This window comes from Camellia sinensis, chromosome 4, assembly GCF_055761805.1.
Source record: "Camellia sinensis isolate YWXY chromosome 4, ASM5576180v1, whole genome shotgun sequence".
Classification (NCBI taxonomy): Eukaryota; Viridiplantae; Streptophyta; class Magnoliopsida; order Ericales; family Theaceae; genus Camellia; species Camellia sinensis.
The window spans coordinates 113,775,377-113,800,321 of NC_138964.1; the positions used below are offsets into that span (position 1 = coordinate 113,775,377).

At 41.6% G+C, this 24,945-nt stretch overlaps 3 protein-coding genes across 5 annotated transcripts; 2 read left to right on the plus strand and 1 right to left on the minus strand.

Annotated features, from left to right (window-relative positions):
* The first annotated feature begins 788 nt into the window (after positions 1 to 788).
* On the plus strand, positions 789 to 9,421 carry LOC114289908 (protein ALP1-like). Of its 3 annotated transcripts, XM_082866005.1 has the most exons (5): positions 789 to 1,136; positions 7,266 to 7,404; positions 7,773 to 8,323; positions 8,456 to 8,687; positions 8,785 to 9,421. In XM_082866005.1, exons 3-5 carry the CDS (start codon positions 7,775 to 7,777, stop codon positions 9,258 to 9,260), a joined length of 1,257 nt encoding a protein of 418 aa, XP_082722131.1. In that variant the 5' UTR covers positions 789 to 1,136; positions 7,266 to 7,404; positions 7,773 to 7,774; the 3' UTR covers positions 9,261 to 9,421. The 3 variants fall into 3 exon arrangements, with proteins under 3 accessions (XP_082722131.1, XP_082722130.1, XP_082722132.1); XM_082866004.1 differs by lacking the exon at positions 789 to 1,136 and having other exon boundaries at positions 6,303 to 7,404; XM_082866006.1 differs by lacking the exon at positions 789 to 1,136 and having other exon boundaries at positions 6,383 to 7,404; positions 7,760 to 8,323.
* Positions 4,798 to 6,404, plus strand: LOC114285605 (L10-interacting MYB domain-containing protein-like). The gene is made up of 2 exons (XM_082923562.1): positions 4,798 to 5,025; positions 6,303 to 6,404. The coding sequence occupies exons 1-2, from the start codon at positions 4,798 to 4,800 to the stop codon at positions 6,402 to 6,404; spliced, it is 330 nt and encodes a 109-aa protein (XP_082779688.1).
* A 10,333-nt stretch (positions 9,422 to 19,754) lies between the features above and the next one.
* Positions 19,755 to 22,554, minus strand: LOC114289895 (uncharacterized). The gene is made up of 3 exons (XM_082923564.1): positions 22,295 to 22,554; positions 21,012 to 21,477; positions 19,755 to 20,294 (listed from the first exon to the last, which is right to left on the minus strand). Exons 1-3 carry the CDS (start codon positions 22,552 to 22,554, stop codon positions 19,755 to 19,757), a joined length of 1,266 nt encoding a protein of 421 aa, XP_082779690.1.
* Positions 22,555 to 24,945: the final 2,391 nt, after the last annotated feature.

Below are 24,945 nucleotides of genomic sequence, written 5' to 3' on the forward strand. Positions count from 1 at the left end.
CTTGAGACTTCTCCAAGAAGCCTTGGCCCTTTGTCTTCTATAAGAGAGGCTTTCCTCTCCATTTGCAAATGTTAGAAAATTTTGGCTGAGGCTTATACACTTCTCCCTTCAAAGCTCTCTTCTTAAAGCTCTCTTCTTTAAGCTCCAAACCCCATTATTCTTGCACCCATTACACTACACCTCCTAGCACAACACCTCCATCATCCATCCAAGCACCTTGGAACTGATTTGCAGAGGTTGAAGGCTCATTACCTTGGTCCAGAAGTTGCTGAGGGTCGGCTCTACAAGGGTAAGCCTCTATTTTCCCTTTTTTTGCATTATTTTGCTTCATATCTTAGCTCTATTTGCAAGAATTTTTGGACTTCGACATAAACTGAAAAAAGTCTTGTTTTGAGTTTCTTTTCAAGTTTGTTCAAGGTCATTTTTATTTTTAGGGTCATCTTCCCCCTTGGATGCTTCATTTCCTTATGTTTAGGGCTATGCATTAGAGCATTTGTGTTGGCCTTGGTTTGGCCTTTTAGCCACTGAAATCTAGTGGATTTTTAGTGGCTAACATGTGTCTTTAAGCTTCAAAATCAAAGAGGGGTGACCCTCTCACCCCTTGTTCTTTTTATTAGCTTTGTTGGCCTTCCAAATGAGCCCCTATTTGCATGTTTCAAAGCCATGTTCCAGGCCCTATTTGATGAGTTTTAAGGTCTTCTTGAACTCTGTCCGGAGCCCTCTTTACCATATTAAGGCCTCGTTTGGGATGCTTCTGTTTTAGCCAAAAAGCCAAAAAGTTACCAAAAAAGCCAAAAAGTCACCCTAAAAACCTATATACATCTAGCTGCACGTGAAGGCTGCCAGCTATTGTGTAAAATGACCGTTTTGCCCCTCTTTCATTTTGTTTATCTCGTATTCACCCTTGCCTTTATGTCAAACATTGATGGGGATGTCAGCAGACCTACTCTCCCACAGGGTGTAGTAGCTACGGCTGTGCAGCTACATCAAACGGTGAAGATGAAGATGACCCTTCGTTCAAGGCTGGATCATAGTAGCAGCTCTGATCTGAAGAGAAAGAGGAACCAAGAGACGACGATACTCCGCCAAGGCAAACGGAAAAGCAGTCCCTCCTCTGACGATCCCCCCAACTGCAGGTATGCTCTCGTTCGCTCTCTCTCTCTCGCTCTCTGTCTCTCTCTCTTCAGCCTCTCTTGTTTCCATTTCGCTATGGCTTCCCAACCGTCGTACGCTCTGTTTGGTTTGTATGTACGTATGAACTCTCTCTCTCTCTCTCTCGTGCTCTCTCTGTCTGTGTGTATGTGTCTGTCGCTCTGTCTGACCATTGTCGTTTTCCAATTTGTCTTCAACATTCTAGTTGGGTAAATTTTTCCAGAAACTGGCCTGTTATGTTGGGGGTTTTAGGGTTTCTTTCACGTACCGGAAATAGGCAATATTGCGGGTTGTCCGTTGGTGGGGGGGTGTGGATCTCATAACCATGACTTCTCTGCTCTGTTTTTTGTATATGTGCACAGTCTGCCCTCTCTCCCTCTCGCTCTCTGTTTGTCTTTGTCGCTGTGTGTGTATCAACCGTTGCCTATTTCATACGCATTAACAAAAAATTACAACGCTTTTTTTGGGGGGATAACAAAGTCCCCTAAATATGATGAAGTATTATGATTAATTTTTCCCTAACAAGAAAGCCCCCTAAATAGGACGACGTAGTCTGTATTAACAGAACAAGTTGGAAGTATTCTGTCTGTCTCTGTGGTTATAATTGTGCAATACGTTGACATGAAATTTTCATTTATACTATTCCTATAAATTTGGTGAAATTAGCTACGAATGCCACCATTGTGATTCCTACGAACACATCACAATAACGTTGGTGAATAATTGGTCATTTTCTTTTTGTTTATGTGGCAGTCTGGTTGTCCCTGTTAATCTTTTGAGTAAGGTGGATTCAATCCCTATAATGAAAAAGGAGAGGGGAGAAAAAAAGAAAATTTGTCACTAGAAAACAACGAATCATACGAATTTCCACAACAAACTCATCTTCCATATGTCTCAGTGTTTAAACAATGTACTTCAGCAAAAGATTTTTAATCTGTTCAAGGTAATGTTGATTTTTATGTGTTTACAATTTTCACAAATGTTTAATTTGTTTCAAATTTTTAAACTGTTTAAGATTTCTGTTTAAGGTCATCTGCTTAAGGTAAGGTAATGTATGCATTTGATGGCGCTATATTCTTAGGTAATCTGTTTAAGGTTTTTAATCTGCTTAAAATTTTGTAATATGTTTGCATGCGTTTAAGATTTTTAATCTGTTTAAGGTTATCTGTTTAAGGTAAGGTCATGGAGCTGTATTTTAAATTCACAAAATAGTATAAAGGTCTTCATTTTTCTGCTTGACGCTTTCTTATTTTTCATTTTTCTGCTTCACGCTTGCCTTATAGTGTTCATGGAAATGTGATACGATTGTTAAAAAGTGCTAAATAGATGGAACATAAAAGTACTTTTTGTAGATCTTTATGCATATACATATGCATGAATATAGTCTATTTCTTTCTAATCTAATACACATGTACATACATATATATGTAAATGTCCATATATTTTAACATGACATAACATTCTATTTCTTTCTAATCTAATACGCAAGTTTGTAGTTTCAAAAAAATCCATGAATGAGTTTGACATTCCGTTGAGTTGGTTCAGTCTTTAGTAATCGCCATGTTGGTTGATGCAAACCATTGTGCTGCTTGGTACATAGTTGCCTTAATATATTGACCTGAAAATCGCGTTGGCTTTGCTTACCTACTGTATATCCTGACAAATATCAGTTGGCTTATTGTCCTTATGCCTTAATTAACATTGTCCTAAATACAATAAAACTGCTAATCCAAGGATGACTTTGACTTTTAATGCTATCAATATATGGTTAATGCTGTGGTGGGATCTTACGTTATTATGTTGCCTTCATACCTACCTACTTTTTTGAGACTACAAATTTTAATGTTGCCCAAATAGACACCTCAGCACAATGTTTCCTAAAGTGATAGATTACTTGCATCAGTATGTCTGCATGGTCATTCCAACGTGATGAATGGTTGTCTTTCAGCATGGTAATTGATTGAGGATTTTTCATTTCTCCCATTTCAAAGATGTTAATTGCATCAGTATGTGTGCATGGCTATCAAAGAGGTTTCTTCTGATGTGTGTCATGTGCTATTTTGGTGTTATTGGTTTGCCATGATTCTGTTTTTTTTTTAACTTTTATTTTCAAGCTCTTTGCTTGTTGTATGGTCAATCATGATTAATATTTTAATTCCTCGATTTTAATCTGTCATAACAAAGCACAAGTGTAAATTATGTTCACATTATGAAAGGCAAGGAAAAGTCTGAGACACTTGAAGTACTGACACTTCAAAATAGATGTGTTTGTGTCAATGTATGGGGCACCAACATGCTAGGGATACCTCTCTGTGTTGGACACGTCAGGTGGAATGACTTATTTGTTTTTTTTAACTACACAGTTCACAGATACATGTGTCCTATGTTTAAACATGCCTGAAATCATATTTGTGATCTTTTTTATATGATTTAGAAGATACATTAAGATCAAACTAAAATATATAAAAACAAAGACAGGAAACTGAGAACGTCAAAATACACCTACATACATTAATGCCTTTTATATCAGTGTCTCATAAATTAATATTTATATACATGAACCTGGAAATCTTAAAAAAAAAAAAAAAAGATTTCTGTTGCTGTATTTCTGTCTTGTCTTGTCGGTATCCTAGTTTTTTACTAAATTCCCATCTTTGCCTTTGCGCTTCTTAGCATTCAACCACTTGCACATAAATGACTAGGGAAGCAAACCTATTCAAAATGGAAGAATATATGTTCCCTTTTGTAAATATAATGTTGTGTTTTGTTTACACAATACACTTATCCCATACCATAAGTGTCACACCCGTTTACCTGTTTTGTTGTGCCTGTCATGTCATCGAATCACACATTCACAGAGTTCATGGCCTCGTTTATGTCTACTGTGACATCAACCCAACCAGGCCCTATGTGTGCTTGTGGGTACGGGCATTGTGTGGTCAAGATTTCTCGGTCTGCCAAAAATCCAGGACGTGCGTACTACCAATGCCCTCGTGGAGTGGTGAGTACAAGCACCTTCACCTTCTTTGGGATTATTACCTTGTCAGATCGTCACTAATAATTTCAAAACTTTTTTTAACCTCAGCCATGTGTCAATTGGATTGGGTGGTGTGACGAATATGGCCGACAAACGGCTGCTGAGAATGACAGAGACAATGGTCGTCGTTTTGAGGCGCGTTTGATTGACATTGAACAGAGTCTGCGTGTACTTAAAGTTGTCACAAGTTTTTTGTCCATCATCGTCGCTATCTTGTTGTTCCGTATGTAATATATGTAACAGTGTGTAGATGGTTACTGTACTATGGTTTCCGTATGTGATATGTATCCGCGTGTTGCTTGTTACAGTACTATGCTTTCCTTATGTAATATGTTACTTATCCGTGTCATTTTACTATTGCATATGTGTTGGACAAACATAATAACATATGGTTAACACAACTACAAGTAATGCACACAACAAACTAATAAGTAATGCAAATTATAATGTTCTATAGTCGCATGGCTTCAACTCGATCCGGCTCTCGTACCCCTTCCGGGAAAGGGAAGGGCCCAAAACCTTATCACAAAGCCAATTGAGACTGGGAGAACACACGTATCTACTTGGAACTTGTTGTCAAGGAAATAGATGCAGGTAACAGGCCGCACATGTCAATAAATCTGAATGGGTACCAGTCCTTGGCAAAGACTTTAGAGGCAGCGACTGGGTTGACACATAGCATGAAACAACTGAAAAATAAGTACAACCAACTAAAGGCAGAGTGGCGTGCATGGTCGAAACTAATGGATAGCCGCAAAGGTCCCACTGGAATTGGGTTCAACCAAGAGACTGGCCTAATCAATGCGTCGGATGAATGGTGGGCTACAATGGAGAAGGTAACGACTTGAACTCATGTTTCATAATTTTGTGATGCTCACTTCGTGGTTACACTAGTTTTGGCATGACATGTCATGTGTTTTTTGTAAAACCTTTGTTTGATCTTCTTGAAAACTTCCCTCAGCATCTCAGTAATGTTGAAATGTATAATTGTCACGAGTTGATTTAACTTTTTACTTTGTCGTTGCGTAGTCCGTCTCAGATTTCTACCTTCATTTTTCTTTCACAATTGGATCTATCATGTTGTGTTTTTCTGTTTCACTGTTTTCCCCATTTTCTGTTTTTGATGTAATGAACTCCAACAATGTCTAATGAATGACAACAACATATGCTTATATTTTTAAAAGCCTATACTGTAAGATCCTGGGAATTACAATAAGCTGTTACAATAAGCTGTCCAAAATAGTAATAATCTGTTACAATAAGCTGTCCAAAATAGTAATAATCTGTTACAATAAGCTGTCCAAAATAGTAATAATCTGTTACAATAAAAGCCTATCACTTGGCTATCATATAATAATCTGTCCAAAATAGTAATAATCTGTTACAATAAGCTGTCCAGTAACATTTTCCTGGATAGATTACATGAACCCTTATCTGCCCATTAGAACCCTCTTAAAAAAACCTTTATTGGTATTATTGGTTCTTCTTGGGGGGGGGGGGGGTTTAAGCCTTGTCTCATCTTGGTATGTCTCATTTCTGGATTTGGTAAATTGGTTATCTGAGAATTCAAAATAGTATTGCTGGTTTTGGCACTTTTAATTATGGGTTTTATTAATTTGTTAGTTTTTGGGAGTTGAAACAGCTGGGTTTTAAAGTATTTGTCACTTTGTCGGATTGCGTACATGCAATTTTGATCATTTCTGCGGATTAGATCTTCCATTAGGTATGCCCTATTATGAATATTATTTTTACATTGTTGTGTTCAACATTGTTCCTGGACAGATTATTGCAAAAATATACTGGACAGATTATATTCCTGGACAGATTATATCAAAAAATATGTCTGGACAGATTATCCCTGTCTGGACATAATCCCTGGCTGGACAGATTATAACAGATTGTATCAAATTTGATTAATATATTACCTGTTAGCAATGTGTAATCATGGAATTGCCCAAACAGTTGGACAGATCTGTTTTGTAAGGACTATCAAGACAAATTTGTTATTATAATGGCTGATTAATACTTGCTGAATGTTGGTAGTTTAAAATTTTCTGTGATTCATAAGTTATTCATTTTGGTAATGGTGTACTCCCATTGTATTGTATTACAGGTTGGCAAAGAGTGTTGCAAGTTTAGAACAAAGAGATTGGATCACGAGGAATTAATGCGTCGTGTTTTCACGGGGGCTGCGGCAACAGGAAAAAATGCTTAGACGCCTGGTGAGATGCGAAACCAACTGGAGGTGGAAGGGGAGTCCGATAGTGCAGACTTCTCTACGGACAGCAACGAATTGGGTGCCTCTGAAACTGCAAACTTGATGAAATCTGCAAACATTACCGCATCCGGTAGTGGTAGCAAAAGGAGGCACTCATCTGTCACAGCCGTGCAGAAGAAACGAATCACCGGGGCAGAAGCATTGGCAACAAGCATGGATGATTTGGTGAATTCGGTGAAGACACAAAGTAAGGAACTCACTGTTAACCATGTTGTCGGTGGACAAAGTGTCGCTATGGCCGAAGCTATCTGACGTCTTTATGAAATTCAAGGACTTGAACAAACTAATCCACTGCTCCATTTCGGTATTTCCCTTATGGAGGTGCCCAATAATAGGGAGATGGTTATGAGTATTCCTTCCGATGAAGGCATTATCGGCTGGCTCCAGGTGAAGCAACAAGACAAAGAGAGGATGACAGCAGCTCCAACTCTTGCAAGCATATTGCGCAGTCAAGGACTTCGTTTCTAACTATGCTGTGTGTTGGACTTGTTATGGGTTACGTGTTGGACTTCTTTTCGCTTATGCGTTAGACTTCACTTATATTTGCTAAAGGGCTGCGTTTTAATGAAATGCTTTGTGTTGGACTTCTTTTCGAACTTGTTTGTTATGTATTTGCTAATGAGATGATGTTTTCAACTATGCTTTGTAAGGACAATTGGTAGGGAGATGGTTATGCTATTCCTTTTCTTTGCCTAGTTTTCTAATTATGGATGTGCATTGGTTGGGTATTGGCTATGGATTTTACAATTTTAAAATTTCAATAAACCATGAATCTGATTACACTCTTCCAATTTGCAGCTTCATAGTTATGTAAACAGTGGTTGTTATAAATCAGCTGTACTGGACCATTTCAACAAAAGCGTTGCTACTTGCAGAGAGACATGTCCAGTTTACTGAAGCCTTCAACTTAAAAATTGGAAGTTAGACCCGTTGTAAGGTACTAAACAAGCAAAATAATTTAAGTTATTATTTTTGTATATTTTAATTTAACATTGTGTTTTTGTATATCTCATTGCAATTTCTGTATTGCTTATTAGTCATAAAAGGGAAAAAAATTTTGCTTATTTATACATCAAGTAAATGACTTCACGATTTCAACCGTGCCAACAGAACTACTTTAATACAATAGAAGGTCTCAAAAGAACTTATGCAAATGAAATAAATTGATTATTTATGCATAATACTCCTGTTATTGACAGCCTTAACAGTTTTTTTTACAAAAATTAATTTTTTCATGTTTAATTTTGGCAGAGTAGTAGTCTGTCATGTTATGCTTCTGATTTCATTTGAAGTTATGTGATTTAGGCATGGAAAGCGACGATGACACCGATGCACGGATGCAGGAAATGTGTGATGATGTCACGGCGCTCGCAATCGAGTGGCATACTGGAATGAATAATAATTATGTTGAAGCGTACAGAATTGCCTCCGACTACTACAGGGCGCACGTGCTTAAAGTTCCATGTCGGACGTCCATCTTGACGGGGAGGGCATGGATTTTGGAATTGTATAATGGACACAGTGGCAGATTTCGCTATGAACTATGCATGCCCAAAGTCGTTTTTACCCGTTTATGTGGCACACTAGTGAACGACTTCGGGTTGCATGTACCTGAGCGGGACCACGGCTTGCACGTTGAGGAGAGTGTTGCAATCTTCATTCACGTCCTAAAAAACTTGCCTAACCGCGAGCTTCAAGAAAGATTCCAACACTCCGGTGAAACAATATCACGCCATTTTCATAATGTTCTGAAAGCAATGAAAAAGTTTACCGTCGCGCACTGTCGGCCGCCCACAGATTTCCAAAACAGGAGGGATCCCCACCTGCAGAGCCAACCACAGTATTTGCCGTTTAAGGTGCGAAAAAAATGCAACAATTCGAGGTTTTGTTTCCGCAAATTCTACAAAGATGTGACTTCAAAAAATTGCGCGGCTATAATGCATGTCATCATGGTACTAATACGTTGCCTACTTGTTCGAATTATGTAGGATTGTTTAGGTGCATTGGATGGGACACACGTGCCAGCGTGCATAAAGGAGTCCGAAGCAGCCCCGTATTTTAGCCGAAAGGGTTGCCACACTCAAAATATTTTGGCAGTGTGTGATTTCAATATGTGTTTCGTCTTTGTGTCATGTGGTTGGGAGGGTAGCATGCATGACAGCCGGATTTTAAACATTGTGACCGAGGATCCGCAATATAATTTTCCAACTGCAGTGGATGGTACGTACGCACAGTTTATTTGTTCAATGCCATAACTTGTTAAATTTGTTTGCCCACACGTGAAACAAAAAATGTATTAATATGTACACATTCACAGGTCGCTATTATCTAGTAGATAGCGGATACAGTAATAAGAAGGGATTTCTCGCACCATATAAGGGCAGCCACTATCACCAACCACACTTTCAACGTCACAAGCCGAGAAATCGTGATGAGTTGTTCAACCGTGCCCACTCTTCATTGCGGAGTGTGATTGAGCGAACATTTGGCGCTTGGAAGTCGCGATGGAGATTCTTGCACAATATGCCTCGGTTTGACTTTCGTAGAGTCCAGGTGCCGTTGGTGGCTGCATCTATGGCATTACACAATTTCATACGCAGAAACTGCGAGGATGATGCGACCATTGCTGCTGTCAGAAATGCGGCGGAGTACACGTATGCCGATATTCCTGATCGCGCAGATTTGGCTGCCCTAGACGAAGCCGTGGTGGCTACGGACGAGGACGTTGAAATGGTGGAGGTGCGTCATCGGATAAGGGCTGAGTTATACGAAATTCGGCGCAATGGTAGGTAGTCGAACAGTGTTGTTTACCATGACTGATTTTAAATGTTTTCCGTAGTATGTGTTTTGTGAAAACTGTCATCCCTGTCTTGTTTTATACTTTTGTATGCATAACGTACAAAACTGTTTAGATATTTGAAGATGTACGAATGTTTAAAAAAAAACTTTCGAAATCGTCGTACTTTGCATGCGTGTATGGTAAATGCAAAATCCCTATTTCACAGATTGTCATAACGAAGTTCGTCACACATATTACATGCAATAACTGTAAAGTCTATAATTGTGCCCAATTACATCACGTAAAAAACATGGCACAAAATTGTCTTCAACCAACTAAAATAAAAATCAGTATTTAAGAAATGCAATAAAAAAAATAATGTATTTGATCACGATTTAGAAAGAAAGATGTGGGAATTTAAAAAGATTGTATATTAGTCTGTACTTGAGTGGATGTGTCTGAGAGACATGTGCTATTTAGAAAGAAAGCGGAGAAAAAAAAATGATTGATTTATGTGTAGGACATAGAAAATGATTTTCAATTTTGTTGAATTCTTGGGGGGTATTGTGCCTTGTAGTAATCCGAATTGCAACTTATTTGTTTTCAAATCTTTTTTACATAATTTCGTTATTTATGACAATGGAATCACACACATTGTAAATGACCAAAAATTAATTAAAAAAATAATTGAATGAAAAATGTAATTGGACAAAAATAATTGGGTAAAAAACTAATTCGAAAAACTTTGAAAAAGAAATGGAAATTATTAAAAAATTAATTTAAAAATATTAGTTGGGAAAAAAATATTTGATCGAAAAGGTTAATTGGGAAAAAAAAATTAATTGAAAAAAAAAATTGAAAATAAATTTATTTGAGGAAAAAATTACTTGAAAACAAATTTTGAAAATAAATTACATTTGATAAAAAAAATTAATTGAAAAAAATTGATAACTGAAAACGTTTCCTCATTTTTTTTATTTAGGTTTTTTGTCAAATTTTTAAACTCATTTTCAACCAAAAAAATTGCCAAACAAATTTTTATTACAATTTGTTAATTTTTTTTAAATATAAATTGAAAACAGAATGGATGTCTGTTTACGATTGGTGGTGGGTAACAGGTGGTGATTGGGTGGTGGTGGCAGGTGGGTGGCACGTGGGTGCTGGGTGATGGTGGTGGTGGTGGTGGCGGGTGGGTGGATAGGTGGGTGACGATGGCGGGTGGTGGGTGGTAGCAAGTGGGTGGTGGTGGTGGGTACTAGTGGCAGATATGTGGTACGTGGATAGTGGGTAATGGTGGTGGTGGTGGGTACTGGTGGCAGATGGGTGGTACGTGGGTAGTGGGTGATGGTGGTGGTGGTGGTGGGTGGTGGGTGGTGGTGGCAGGTGGTGGGTGGTAGCAAGTGGGTGGTGGTGGGTAGTGGTGGTGGTGGTGGCGGGCGGTAGATGGTAGTGGCGCTGGCGGGCGGTGGACGGTAGTGGCACATGGTGGCAGGTGGGTGGTAGGTGGGTGTTGGTGGTGGCGAAGGGTGGGTGGTGGTGGCCAGGGGGTGGCAGGTGAGTGGTGGTGATGGGTGGTGGGCGGTGGTAGCAGGTGGGTGGCGGGTGGTGGGTGGTGGTGGCGGGTGGGTGGGTGGTGAGTGGTGGTGGCGGGTGGGTGGTGAGTGGTGGTGGCGGAAGATGGTGGTGGGGGTTGGGTGGTGGTGGCAGAAGACAGTGGTGGAAAATGGTGGCGGGTGGTGGCTAGTGTTGGGTGATTAAAAAAAGAAAAATTCAAAACTCAAAACGGATACACATTTTTTAAGTTTACATTTTGTGGCCAAATTTATAAACAGAGACCACTGATTTATGTAATTGAAATTTACCAAACAAGTTTATATTTCAGTTGTTTACATTTTGTAAATATAATTAGAAAATTGAAAACGTATGTGTTACAAGACGGCACACCAAACAGACCCTTTGTGATAGTTGGAATTTTTTTGTGATGATATTTATGACAAAAAAATTGAAATAGTATGGAATTTGATATGATATTTTTGTGAGGGATTTGTTTTGTTGGGTTTTGAAAGACATTTTTGTTGTACTGAAAAAATAAAAAAATAAAAAAACTGAAAAGCCAAGTTCCCAAACACTCCCATAATTTGTTGGATTTTTTTTAAAAAAAATTTAAAATTTTTTTATTTTTAACATAAAATGTGATGTTTCATAACAAATTATTACAATACACAAAAGTACCATCCATATCCCATATACATAAAATGGTTATGTATATGAACATAAATATTATTTACATAATATTACGTGACACGTGTAGAATACTGAAAAAGAAATAAATTTTGACCGTTGTTGTATAATAAAATGAAATGCATTGTATTATTTACACAGCACACAACCCTCCTATTGCGTTGTCCAAGAAAACACTTCACATCCAACACTTTGCAGAGGTCAGTGACACATTCACAGGTAGTCTGACATGCTATAAGGCCATTTCGGTCATTTTACCCTCCTTCTCATTATTTATCTTATTTTATTTCACATATTTTCGTAAAAAGTCAAAAAGTTTATCCCAAACAACTAGGTTTTTTTTTCTTTACATTTTAGCCAAAAAGCCAAAAAGTTACTAAAATAGCCTGTTCCCAAACGAGGCCTAAGTGTCTATTATGCATGTCCTATTCAAGGCCTTTCAAAGGGGCTTTCACTTGCATGCTTCCTAGACTAATTTCAGGACCTTTTTGGTGGGTTTTAGGACCCTCATAACCTCTTTCTAGAGGTGGTTTTTCCATTTTGTGTATCCATCATACATGTGTAGAATAACCCCTCGCATGGCCTTCCAAAGGGGCCTTCCAAAGGAGCCTATCATTCTTGCATGCATTGACTGAGTTTCAGTGGATTTTGGGGCATATTTTGGCACGGCATACTTCTGTTTTTGGCTGGTTTGGTGAGCTCTCATGTGCTTCATATAGTTGTAGTACAACTCATGGTTCACTAGCTTTCTTTGCATACTTTGTTGACCCTTCATGTTAGCACTTTTTGGCCATGCCTTAAACTGATATGGTGCGTATTTTGGACTGTCCTAGCTCTATTTTTGGGTCTCATGATTGAATGATGTTTGTTTTGCATGCTTGTAGGTCAATACTCATGCTTAACTTTGAGTTTTGAGGTCCATTCCATGCACATACCGAGGTGTTTTCTTCTTTTGGGGCCATTATACATCATATTTTAGAGCCTATATGAATGCCATATTCTCATGTTTTCTACTCCTTAAGTGTGCTTGAGAGTTGCCCATGAATGCCTTGTTTTCAGACCATTGAATGAGCTTCATTTCTTTGCATGTTGAGCCATCTTTTTAGACCATTTTCCCACTATTTCAGACCTTCCTAGGGTCTGTTTGGGTTTGGTTTTGCCATTTGTGCATTGCTTTGGGTATCTCTAGTGTAACGCACTTCACTAGTTTCGGTACCCAGGTCATCTAGCATGCATTGGGTGACATATTTGCATGTTTCGGGACCATCTTTTATGCCATTTTAGAGCTGTATCATGTGCCATTCTATGCTATATCTCATCCTTTGCCATGCTTAGTTAAAGTTGCATGTTGTGCCTTAGGATTGGTCCTTTGCATTCGTGCATATTTGCATGTATCTTGGTTGTCTCATTTTCATCACATGGCCACTGATTTGAGTGTGGTTGAGGTCCACTCATATTGGTTTAAGTCCACTTTGCATTGTGTATGCCATTTGGTTCATGTTGTTGTATGTTTGACCATCGCATTGTATATGCTTTGATTATTCCTTTGTGTATGTCCATCTTCGTGTGTGCATTGCGTATGCTAGGTCATTAGTCGCATTGTGTATGCCATATAGTTTATAGCATTGTGTATGCTATTAGCTTGTTTGCATCTCATCCTTGCATGTTTGCATGGTTAGGTCACATTGCATTAGGATTGCATGCTAGTTGCATTTGTACATGTCATGCATATTGCATTGTGTTTGGAGTAGGAGTTAGTCCAGATACGGGAAACGAGAGGCGTTTCGTACTCAAAGTGACGAAACGTGTCTCAATTTTCAGTCGCTGACACTCTTGACTATCCATGATAGAGTTGTTGGTTTTACTTGCTTATATGTGCATTCACGTCCCATTGAGTCGTGCAATTCGACTTCTCGGCCATCATGCATTGAGATACGTGATTGGTGGCACGAGGATCGAGGTCTACACTCCTTTAAGCTTGTGCAAGGATGAGGAGAGTGGTCTTGCACACATATGTTGAAAATACCTTGCTTTCTCTCCCTCTTGCCTTTGTTGCAGAAAAACCAAAATCCAGGGGCAGAAGGTGGTCAGCCGACCAGGTTTCCTGGCAGGCCGACCACCTTTTTTGGTTTCCACCATAAAGGGTGGTCGGCAGGTGTTTCCAAAGCCAATATCTGGTCGGCAGCCTTCCCAAGGTGGAGTTTCAGGCTTCTGGAGCTTTGTACAAGTTTCTGAGATCAATTGCAAACAAAGGCGAGGCGAGACATCGCGATGGAATTTCCCAACGAGGCGACTCGAGCATGCATACATCCATCGTCACCCAAAACAGAGCCGAGGCAGCCACATTCATGTAGTTTACATGCTTACTTAGCTAGTTTGTTAATTAGTTAATGTTGTGTAATAATTAGTTGTAGCTGTTATTTATTCGAACTGTATTATTTATTCGGACCCTCCGAGTGAGGGCAATGTTGTAATAAGTGTGCGTGTGTGTGATGCATATCTTCCAACCCCACGTCTTTCTCCCTTTTATTTATCAGCTTATGATGGTTAGATTAGGGTATGTTTCAATTAGCATACTTATGCTTGCATGTTTGCATCATTCATCTGTCTTGCATGCACCGGGCTCGGCGCATCAGATTAACTGCATCGTATTTCAATTCCAAGTTGAATATGTGTTAGCTGTAGCATCTCATATGCCATTCTTAGAATAGCCGAGCCTATTGTAGTTGCATTCCTGCATGTGTTGCATTAGGCATTTCAGCATAGTTAGGATCATTCATGGATTTCTAACATAGCTTTTGTTTTAGCTTGGAGTACTCGGTAAGTGTTTATGCTTTAGCATCCTTGCATGTGTGTGAGTGACTGCTATGATAGCATGCTTACCATGAGGCTATGTGCTTATGTGATATACCTGCCTGAATGCCTGTGGGTGAAGGTTGGATTATCTGAATTGGAATAATGCATTGACTGTGAGTTTTAAGCCCACTTGAGAGTGGCAAACCATTACGTTTTCTAAACCCACCGGAGGGTGGCAAAATCCACGTCTTAGCCTACTTGCGAGTAGCACCTTCAAACCATTTTCAAAACGAACATGAGATGTTTTGTTCCAATTCAGGCGATCTGGTCTATACTTGTATGCTGTACGCATCACATAGTAAATCTAGGCTAATAACCGGAATAAGAACACATAATGTTTTCAAAACTCGATATCATGGTTAGTAGAGACTGATCTTTGATCGGGCGAGCGAGGGTGCTCACGAAGTGACCTTCCCCAATCGTACCCAAGTTCCTGAGCCGAGGCAACTTTGGTGATGACAGACACCTGGCCTTAGGCAAACGAGTTAGGGTTTCCTAAATTCTCCAAAATAAAATATTTAGGTGGCGACTCTGTATCTGGCAAAGCAGTCCATGTTTGGCACATCTTTCAAAAAAATCTGTTTTCAAAAAACGATTTGCTGGATCTGGACTCTTTGATGATTCATCGGTCTTGTATTGCACTCTGCGAGATTAGATACAGGACCGTGACATTTGAGTCCTGAACTGTAGTAAGCCCAATGAACAAAACGGGATTCATCCTCCCGGGACATTTGGGGACGTCTACAGTTCTATTGCCGTTCTTGTTTTAGCGCCGCCTTCTTGCCACTATTGTTATGATCTTTGTAAGTTCCCCTGTGATTCTTCTTTTCCTATCTTTTTCTATTTTGATCGTTTTGTTTGGCCCTTACACCATTGTCTCCGGCATCTTGTTATCTGAGCTTTGTCTCTGTCCCACTAGGTCTATTTAGTGGGGAAGTTCCGCTCATTAGTTGATACCCTTGAGGCTATGGCCATGTTTTGCCGAGACTATAACATCCCTGATGATGTGACCCTTTCACTGGCAAACGTTGATGCCAAGCGCATGGACACTAGGAGTACTGTTGCCTTTCCGGTTGAGGCCATTGTTGAGGGAGGGTTCGGTTTCCCCTCGACCCTCTGGTGCGCCGATTTTTGCACCAAGTTCAGCTTACCCCTATGCAGGTGTCTGTTAACCTGTTCCGAGTCATCTACGGTGTGTCCGCTCTTAACAAGCAGTTGGGTTTGAATCTTGACATCTGGGACATTTTAGGCTACTACACTCTTTCACACAACAAGGATCACAGCACGTACTACCTTCGTGTCCGTTCGATCGATTTTCATCTAGTGACTGGTTTGCCTGATTCAGACAAACATAATGATGATTTTCTGCAAGTCGGAGGTAATTGGGAATTCCCTGCTGGGACTAAATTCTAGTCCGAACGGATGCCCCATAAGGATGGTTATCCAGGTTCGATTTTTTCCTTCTACTATCTTTTGTATTTCTTGCCTTGTTTTGAATGTTGCTCTAATGTTGCCCTTCTTATTTGCAGAGGCTTCCTGTTTTCAGTGTAGGCCGAACAGGGAGAACACTAAGGCCATCACAGTCGTTTTGAGGTACAAGAAGAGATCCGCGCCCGAGCTATTGGATTACCAAGCGACTTACCGCTCTACCATTCCAAAGAAGACGAGGCTTGCTGCATCTCTTCTAGATTCTGACACCGAGACTGATACCTCCCTTACCCCTCTGGTTACGAATCGTCGCCAAAGCTAGGGTGTACCGTCTGAGAGGACGCCCTCTACTGCCCCCAGTTTCGCAGGGGGTGGGTCTATGTCGAAAATGAGAGTGCTAGTGGATTTGGAGGCTAAGGCTTTTGGCTCCGCTGATGCTTTGGAGGCTCCTTCAGTGAAGGTCGAAACGAAGAGCCTTATGGATGTAAATTGGAGGTTGGAGCTTCTGGAGCTCACACTACTGCTGCTGAACCCTTTGCTTTGGTTCCTGCAAGAGCGAAGAAGAAGAGGAGGGAGATTGGCGAGGCGATAGTTAGAGAAGCTTCTGAAGATCCTATTGAGGACGAGCCATTTAAGAAGTGGGAGCCGCCAATGTTGCCTCAAGGTAGGCTTATTTCTACTTCAAATTCGGTTGTTGCTTCCAAAGATTTTGCTTTTGACCTGACCAAGACCCTGTTGATGCCGGTGGACATGGCTGATCATAATGGGCCCGCGATATTCTAGTTATGAAGGGAACCCTTCAAATAATGATTGTTGTATGTGTGTTCTTGTTTGTTTGTTTGTTTGTTTTCTTTTTTTTTTTTTTTTGGTATTATGCTACTGTTTTCTTTCCCTTAATACTTTGCAATCTGTCATAGTGTATTCAGAGGATGCATCTGTTCATCACCAGAGCAGAGGAACTAGAGAAGACCGTACTGGAGGCCGCTATGAATGCTAAGAGACTGACGGTGAGCCTAGAAGCCGAGAAGACCGTACTGGAGGATGCAGAACTGCCGAGAGGGAGGCGTTCCGTCTGAGCAAGGTTGTTACTTCGGCTGAAAATTCAAAAAAAGTTGTCATTGGGGTACAGGCCCAACTCGAAGGGAAAGTGGTAGAGCTGGAGGCTGTTATTGCGGTGATGGCCACTGAACGTTCTGCATTGGAGGCCAAGTATTGGCAGCAAGGTTGGGATGAGGCTGGTGCTGCTTACAAAGAAGAGGTGCTAGTGCTGCAGGATAAGCTCTTTCTGAAGGGTTGGTCAAGCGCTCTGGTTGCTGCCTAGGTTCCTGAAGCGTCTCCCTTGTTTCAGGATGTCCCTATTTCCTCGAGGTCCTTGGGACCAAAGACTGTTGCTACCTCTGCAATTCTTCCGGCTAAGGTTACCCCGGAAACTGATTGTGTGATCAAGAGTTAAGAGAGCGATGTTGCCAATGAGGCAGTGAACGTTAAAGGGGGTGGAACCCTGGAGACTGAAGCCGTGAAAGATGTGGTTAAGGAACCTTCTACTTCTCAAGAAGTTGGAGTTGCCTCTACTTTTCCTCCCCAAGACGACCTGGACAAGATTGTGGACACTGCTCCTAAGGTTCCTTCTGTTGATGAAAGCTAAAGTCTTCTTTGGAATGATTCGAAGTTTTTGCTTTTTCTCATTTTCTTTCATTTTCATGTTTGTTATGTACTGCAGCTCGGTCTTCCTGATGAGTTGTCTCTTTATATTTGCCAAGACAATTTTCTTCTGTTTTGTTGCTGTTTGTTAGGCCGGCTGTGCCTTTGTTGGATGATGGAATTTTCCTATTGATTTTGTAATCTGATGTTTTCTTACTTCTATGTCTGAATGTTATCTGTATTGTTTGCCCCCGGCCGAGCACTGTTGGGACCTCAAGGCTGAATAGATGCTCAGTCTAGTTAACGAATATGCTGCATGCCTGTGCTTGGTTTTGTAATGAAAAAAGAGGGTCTTACTTAGCTCTAGATTGGTTCTAAAAAACAATTGTTTGCTCCCACCTGGAGCTAAGTAAGATCAGTACTGAGGACTGTGTTCTTTAGGCAGAGCTGCTTAAGTATGTTGCAACTTTGATAGCATAAGTGCATTTGAATAGGGTAAAGGTATAAAGAGGTATCTTACTCAGGTCCAGGTCGGTTTGAAAAAACAGTTGTTTGCCCCCACCTAGAGTTGAGTAAGACTAGTGCTGGAAGTTTGCTCCTGATAGAGTCCAAGTTTGTTCCAACTCTGTTTGTATGCAGCAATATTGAAGTGTTGATGTGACGATACTTAAGAAGTTCTGTGGACTCATAAGTGTTTACTTAAAATATGTTAGTGCGGTTTCCACAAAGCAATTCCACTTGGCTAAAGTCCAATTTCGTTGCCAAACATAATTCCACCAAGCAATTCCACTTGGCATGTTTGAGTGCTAACTAAAATTTAATTCCGTTCAGTCGTTTTGAAACTAAGTCCATTTGGGTTAAGACCAAAGCTGAGTTCGTTTGATACACATCAAATCTAATTCCGTTTGATAAATATCAAAGCTATTTTCGTTTGATAAGCATCAAAGCTATTTTCGTTTGGTGAACACCATAGCTAATTCCGTTTGATAAACATCAAAACTATTTTCGTTTGGTAAGTACCAAAGCTAATTCCGTTTGATAAACATCAAAGCTATTTTTGTTTGGTGAACACTAAAGCTAATTACAAAAATTTGATAAATTTGAGAGAAGGGGGGAGGCATTTGCATTGGTCAAAGATAAATGTCTTTACATTCTAATAGAGAAGTTGGGGTATAAGTCTATTGATAGTATTTCTTGAGATTTGCAATATTCCAGGGCCGAGGTATGGCTCTGCCTTTGAGATCCTCTAGGTAATAAGCTCCATTTCCAGCAACAACTGTGACTTTGTACGGACCTTCCCATTTAGGCCCAAGTTTTCCGTCGCCAGGGACCGTTTTATGATCTATAATTTTCCTCAAAACCAGTTCTCCAGGTGTGAATTTTCTTGGGAAAACTTTTTGGTTGAAACTTTTGATGAGTTACTGCTGATATGCTACAAGTCTAATTAGTGCTGCTTCTTTTCGACCTTCTGCCATATCCAGTGCTTGTGCAATAGCTTCCTCATTACTTGTGCTTTCAAACAATTCAGACCGGAGGGTTGGGAGACCTACTTCGCCGGGGATAATGGCCTCTATTCCGTAAGTTAGGGAGTAAAGTGTTTCCCCCGTTGAGCGTCGTGCTGTGGTTCGGTAAGCCCATAGCACATGGGGTAACTCTTCAACCTATTTTCCTTTTGCATGTTTGAGCCGCTTTTTTACTCCATTGATGATGGTTTTGTTCGACGCTTCTGCCTGCCCATTACTTTGTGGGTAGCCTGGAGAAGAGTTTCGATATTCGATTCTGAGGTCGGCGCAAAACTTTCTCAAGATCTTTTCATCAAACTGTGTTCCATTATCTGCAATCAGTACTCGCGAGATGCCGAAACGAACCACGACGTTCCTCATGACAAACCGCTTTGTGTCTCCTTCTTTGATACTTGCCAGTGCTTCCACTTCAACCCACTTAGTGAAATAGTCGATTGTAGCGATGAAGAATTGCCTGTTCCCAGTGCCTCGTGCCAACGGTCCGACAATATCCAGACCCCATTGGGCAAAGGGCCATGAGCTGGTGAGTGAAGTGAGAGTTTTGGCTGGCTGATGAATTAGTGGGACAAACCTCTGACATTTATCGCACCTCCGAACGTACTGCTGTGCATCTTGTTGCATCCGTGGCCACCAGTACCCATAAGTGAGGGCTCGGTGCACCAGTGACCTTCCACCAATGTGGCATCCACAAATCCCATCATGAATTTCGTAGAGAACATTTTCGACCAGATTTGGATGCGCAAATAAAAGATAAGGACCGAGATAGGAACGTCTGTATAGCTTCCCAGATAGTGAGACCTAGAACCGAGCTGACCTGTGTCAGATTTTGTTGGCTTCCTTTTTATCTTCAGGAAGAGTGCCAAATTTCAGAAAAGTAAGTATCGGATCCATCCAGCTTGGCTCTAGGTTGCTACAGAGGACTGGAGATGCAATGCTTGGTTCTGGCACGAACTCAACCCAAACTTTTCTAGCGTCTTTGGTATCTACTGATGAGCCAAGGCAGGCCAGAGCATCAACATGGCTGTTTTTGTCCCGACTGATTCGTTCCACTCGTATGGATCGAAATTTCTTGATTAGATCCTTGGCCTTGCTTGCATACATAACCATTCTTTTGTCTCGTGCTTCATAGACCCCAGAAAGCTGGTTTACCACCAATTGTGAATCACTGAAAATAAGAAGTTGCTCTGCACTGAAGTGTTCAGCACTGCGTAAACCAGCCAACAGTGCTTCATATTTCGCCTCATTGTTAGAAGCCTTCCAGCCGAGCCTAAGAGCTTGCTCCCAAATAAACTCTTTTGGTGACATAAGTACTACCCCTGCTCCCAAACCTCGGTTATTGGATGATCCGTTGACATAGAGCTGCCAAATGTTTCCAATAGAGAGTTTCCATGCTTCTGAAGCGCATTATTTTCCCAGTTCGGTAGTGCATGGCGTTTGTGCCGAACTGGAGTTCTCAAGCTCGATACTCTGGGTGGGAGCGAATTCTGCGACGAAATCTGCCAAGACCTAGGCCTTGATTACTGTCTTAGGTTGATATCGAATGTCAAACTCACCAAGATCTACCACCTATTTTGCTGTGCGGCCAGAGAAATCAGCTCAGCTGAAGACAGATCTGAGGAGGAATTCAGTGCGGACATTGATAGTATGCCCCTAGAAGTAATGTTGCAACTTTCTTGAGGCGATAAGCAATGCGTAAGCTAACTTTTCCAAGGGTAGATATCGTATCTTGGCATCTAGTAGAGTCTTGCTTACATAGTATACTGGCCTCTGTTCCTTGTTAATTTCTCAAATAAATACGGCGCTTACGGCGTGATCTGAGACTGCTAGATATAAGTACAGTTCCTCCTCTAGTTCTGGAGTGGACAGAAGAGGTGGTGCACTGAGGTATCTTTTGAGACTTTGCAATGTTTCGGTACACTCAAAACTCCATTTAAACGATACCTTTTTTCTTAGTTACTGGAAGAAGGGCTTTATCCGATTTGAAGACTTACTGATGAACCGATTTAGGGCGGTCGCCATTCCGGCCAACTTCTGTAGCTCTTTAGCCTTTGTTGGTACTTTAAGCTCTTGTATTACTTTGATTTGATCCGGATATGCCTCGATTCCTCTGTGAGTGGCCATATACCCCAAGAACTTCCCTGTTCCTACCCCGACAGCGCATTTCGAGGCATTAAGACGAAGTTGATGGTTTTTCAGGATGTCAAAAACTTCTCTTAAGTCAGCAAGGTGGTTTATAGCGAGCTTGCTTTTTACTACCATGTCATCTATATAAGCTTCCATGATTTTTCCAAGTTGGTCCTTGAACATTCGAGTGATCATTCGCTGGTAGGTTGCCCTGACATTCTTGAGGCTGAACGACATTACTTTGTAGCAATAAGTGCCCCTTGGAGTGATAAACGATGTCTTCTCCTGATCTGGACCGAACAGTGGTATCTTTTGATAACCACTGTAAGCATCTAGAAAGCTCATATGCTCATGCCCTGCTGTTGAATCCACTAGCTGATCGACGCGAGGTGGAGGAAAATTGTCATTGGGACAAGCTCTGTTCAAGCAGGTGAAGTCAACATAGACTCTCTATTTTCTATTCTTCTTTTTAACTATAACTGTGTTGGACAGCCATTGTGGGTACTAAACTTCTCTAATCGCTCCTGATGCTAGGAGCTTTTCGACTTCTGCAATTACCGCTTCAATGTGCTCAATTGAGGATCTCCGACTTTTCTGCACGACAGGTCGAGCGAAGGGGTTGATGTTGAGTTTGTAACAAGCAATTTCTGGGTTTAACCCTGGAGTATCATATGCTGACCATGTGAATACCTCCATATTTTCCCTCAGCAATTCCAGCAGCTGAAGTTTCTCATTACCGCCTAGCGAGGTACCGATAAGGAAGTACTTTTCTGGATCATCATCTTTTACTAGGACTTTCTCCAAATCCTATACTATCTTTTCCTTTGGGGCTCCCTCTACATCTTCCAAGACTGGCTGTTCGGCCACTTCCACTATCTGTACCCGGTTGCAAAGTTGTTTAGCCTTCATTACTGGCATGAAGCAATGTTTGGAGGCAACTTGGTCCCCTAAGATTTGCTGTACTCCATGTTCTGTTGGGAAACGGATGAGCTGGTGGTAGGTTGAAAGGACCGCCTCCATTTGGTGAATCCATGGACGACTGAGTATGGCGTTGTAAGGAAAAGGTGTATTAATAACTAAAAACTCTATCTGGAGGGTGTTCGTTCCTGCCACAACTGGCAACACTATCTTGCCAAGTGGCCCATTTTGGTTGTGAATTGAAGCCCACTAATGGAGTTGCTGCTGGGGTGAGGTGCTGCTCAGAGAGACTAAGCTTTCTGAACAAGTCATAATACAATATGTCTGCTGCACTGCCTTGATCTACCAGAACTCGTTTTATGTCAAACCGTTTCCCAATTCCCACAGTTATAATGAGTGCATCAGTATGTGGGTGTTGTACGCCTTCTAAATCCTTTCTAGTAAACGAAATAGTGCACAAGGGGGACTTGGGTACTGCGCGTACCTTTTTCGATGCGGGCTTTACTAACATGACCTGCTGAATTTGTACAGCCTTAGCAATTTCTTCTTTTAGTGCCTTTTCGCACTCCTGGGTCATTGTTCCATGGATTACATTTATTACCAGTCGAGGTGGGTGTTCGATGTTCGGTTCTGGTGGTGGGTTCCCCGGCTCGGCCACTACTTTATCCTGATCAATGTAGTCTCAGAGGTGTCCAACTGCTACTAGATCTTCCAGATGTTGCTTCAGTGCTCTGTAATTCTAAATCATATGCCCCCTCTCTTAGTGATAAGTGCATCTGAGCTTCTAGTTACGCCGAGCCAGATCTCCCAACATTTTCAGTGGCCAAATAAAGAAGGGCTCCCGCTTGATCTTTTCCAAGATATGATAGATTGGTTCTTTGAATACAGTCACGACTGTTTCGTGAGAGTTGGACTTATCCACCTCATTCACTGTGAGTACCCGGTGTTCCCCTCGGTCCATTCTCTTCTTGTGCTGAGCTGTTTGTTCTGTTGATGCTACCTCGATAGGGATCTAGTCATCTTCAAGGTGAGCGTACTGCTCAATCCTGGCATGCAAATCTTTCAGTGCTGTGGCCGAGTGCTTGGTCAGTGACTGTCTCAACTTACTTTCCGGGCGCAGACCATGTTTGAAGGACGCAACAACCATTTGCTCACTGCAAATGTTTTCCTCTAAGTCATTGTACTCTTCTCAATACCTCCTAGCATAATTGCGCAGCATTTCTTCCTGTTCCTTTCGGAGGCCGAACAGTGTATCCGGCTCTTTCGAGATCTTAGTGTTGGAGATGAACCTGGCTAAGAACTCTTCAGAGAGCTGCTTCTAGTCGTAAATTGATCCAGTGGGGAGTCTATCGAACTATCGAAGCCTGGATTCTCCCAAGCTGGACGGGAAGACTTTACACATCAGTGCTTCGTCTCGGCTCCATAGAGACATCATCTGTCTATAATGGCTGATGTGCGTCAATGGGTCTGACTTCCCATCGTATGACGTGAACTTTGGCGGGGTGAATTTCTTGAGAGGTCTCATAGCCTCGATTTCCGAGGAGAATGGAGAAGAGACAAGCCTATCCAATGCTTGGTGCTCTCTCTGGTGGATGGTACAGTCTGGATGATCTCAACATTGCTCATTCTGCTTGTTGCCAATCAGCCAAGTACGAAGGTCTTGAGGAGGGTACTCAGTCTGTTGGCTTATCGTCTTCTGCCTCTTAGCCCTTCTCCGACGTGAGCCACAGGTGTGGCTGCTCGCCGCCTCACTTTGTACTGGGATTGGCCGGCTCTGCTGCCCAGATTTGTTTATGGGGATCTTCTTCACCGGTGGTTCTCTGGACGAGCTTCTCTGTCACAGGCGAGAGGGCTCTGCGTCAGTCCTCTTCTCCGTCGAATCACCCAGCACCCTTTTGAGTTGCGCTTTGAGCTCCTGTATCTCCATCTCTATGGAGTCTATGATTCGATCTCTGTAATCCTTTAAGAAAGTGATGAGAAGAACCTCCAGCGAAGGGCAATCGATGCTCAACAGATTCGGGAGTCCGGTTATTGTTTCCAGTTTGTTCTTCTAAGACTATTAGGAGTGCCAAGCCTTTGTCATTTGTCTTCTCCATCTGTGGAGCATGCGCCCAAGGTGGGATGTCCTCAATCCCCATCGCCGGAATCGAGTGCAGAGCTCAGAGACAAAGCGTTCACGCTCACCGCACCAATTGTGCGTACCGGATACTGCACTAGATGAAAGTGGATCGGAGCTCCGCCATCGATTGGACTATCCAAGAATTGAGGTCTTGCAGCAAGGAACATCGTAAGAGCTGCCCGGCCGGGGTTGGCCAGACAACCCCTCCGGTGTGGAAATGAGTAATCGGAGAAGAAGGGAGGTGAACTCTAAGTGTAGAGAGTTGAGTTTCAGTAAGTAGGGTTCAACTTAGATCAGTTACCTTCAATGTGAAGTTCATGTAGTTTATATAGAACTTCTTGCTTGTTGCCCAAGATAGTTTCACGGAGCTCTGGTACTGCCAAGTTTTCTTTTAGCATTGCCTAAGGTGGGGGATTATCTGGTAGTTTTCATGAGGTGCATATACTCATTGTAGTCATGCTAATAACAAACCACATTCCTCTGGTTTAACTGTTTCCGTGATTTTAGATGTAGGGGACCAGCTGAGGTGGCAACTTACACATGCATATACTCACAGCTTCCACGTTTCTTTGAGAGGTTCCCTCAGCTCGACACCTTTGTGCCTCGGCTCGGCCCTTTGTGGGACTACTGTAGAGATGGGCTGGCCCATTCGGATATCTTTGTGTGGACTCAGCCCACTTCGGTTCTGATGATGGGTTCAACCGATCAATTCGGCCCATGGTTTGAGTTCTGCAGCTTGGCCTAGCCCAGTATCGTGGTTGGATTAGCCTTTTCACTGCGAGTTGGGTCCAAGTGTTTGAAGACTTGGGTGGACTGTTGGTAATGGAATTGAGCTTAGTTGGCTTGCCT

Excerpts from the sequence above, each read along its gene's own strand:
- LOC114285605 (XM_082923562.1), top strand. The coding sequence starts at position 4,798 with ATGTCAATAAATCTGAATGGGTACCAGTCCTTGGCAAAGACTTTAGAG. Across the intron at positions 5,026-6,302 it reads GGTGGGCTACAATGGAGAAG|GTTGGCAAAGAGTGTTGCAA; the intron begins GTAACGACTTGA and ends ATTGTATTACAG.
- LOC114289908 (XM_082866005.1), top strand. The coding sequence starts at position 7,775 with ATGGAAAGCGACGATGACACCGATGCACGGATGCAGGAAATGTGTGAT. Across the intron at positions 8,324-8,455 it reads CACAGTATTTGCCGTTTAAG|GATTGTTTAGGTGCATTGGA; the intron begins GTGCGAAAAAAA and ends CGAATTATGTAG. Across the intron at positions 8,688-8,784 it reads TTTTCCAACTGCAGTGGATG|GTCGCTATTATCTAGTAGAT; the intron begins GTACGTACGCAC and ends ACACATTCACAG.
- LOC114289895 (XM_082923564.1), bottom strand. The coding sequence starts at position 22,554 with ATGACCCAGGAGTGCGAAAAGGCACTAAAAGAAGAAATTGCTAAGGCT. Across the intron at positions 21,478-22,294 it reads GGCAGTGCAGCAGACATATT|AGCTTGTCCCAATGACAATT; the intron begins GTATTATGACTT and ends CTGCTTGAACAG. Across the intron at positions 20,295-21,011 it reads CATATCCGGATCAAATCAAA|CTCTATGTCAACGGATCATC; the intron begins GTAATACAAGAG and ends AACATTTGGCAG.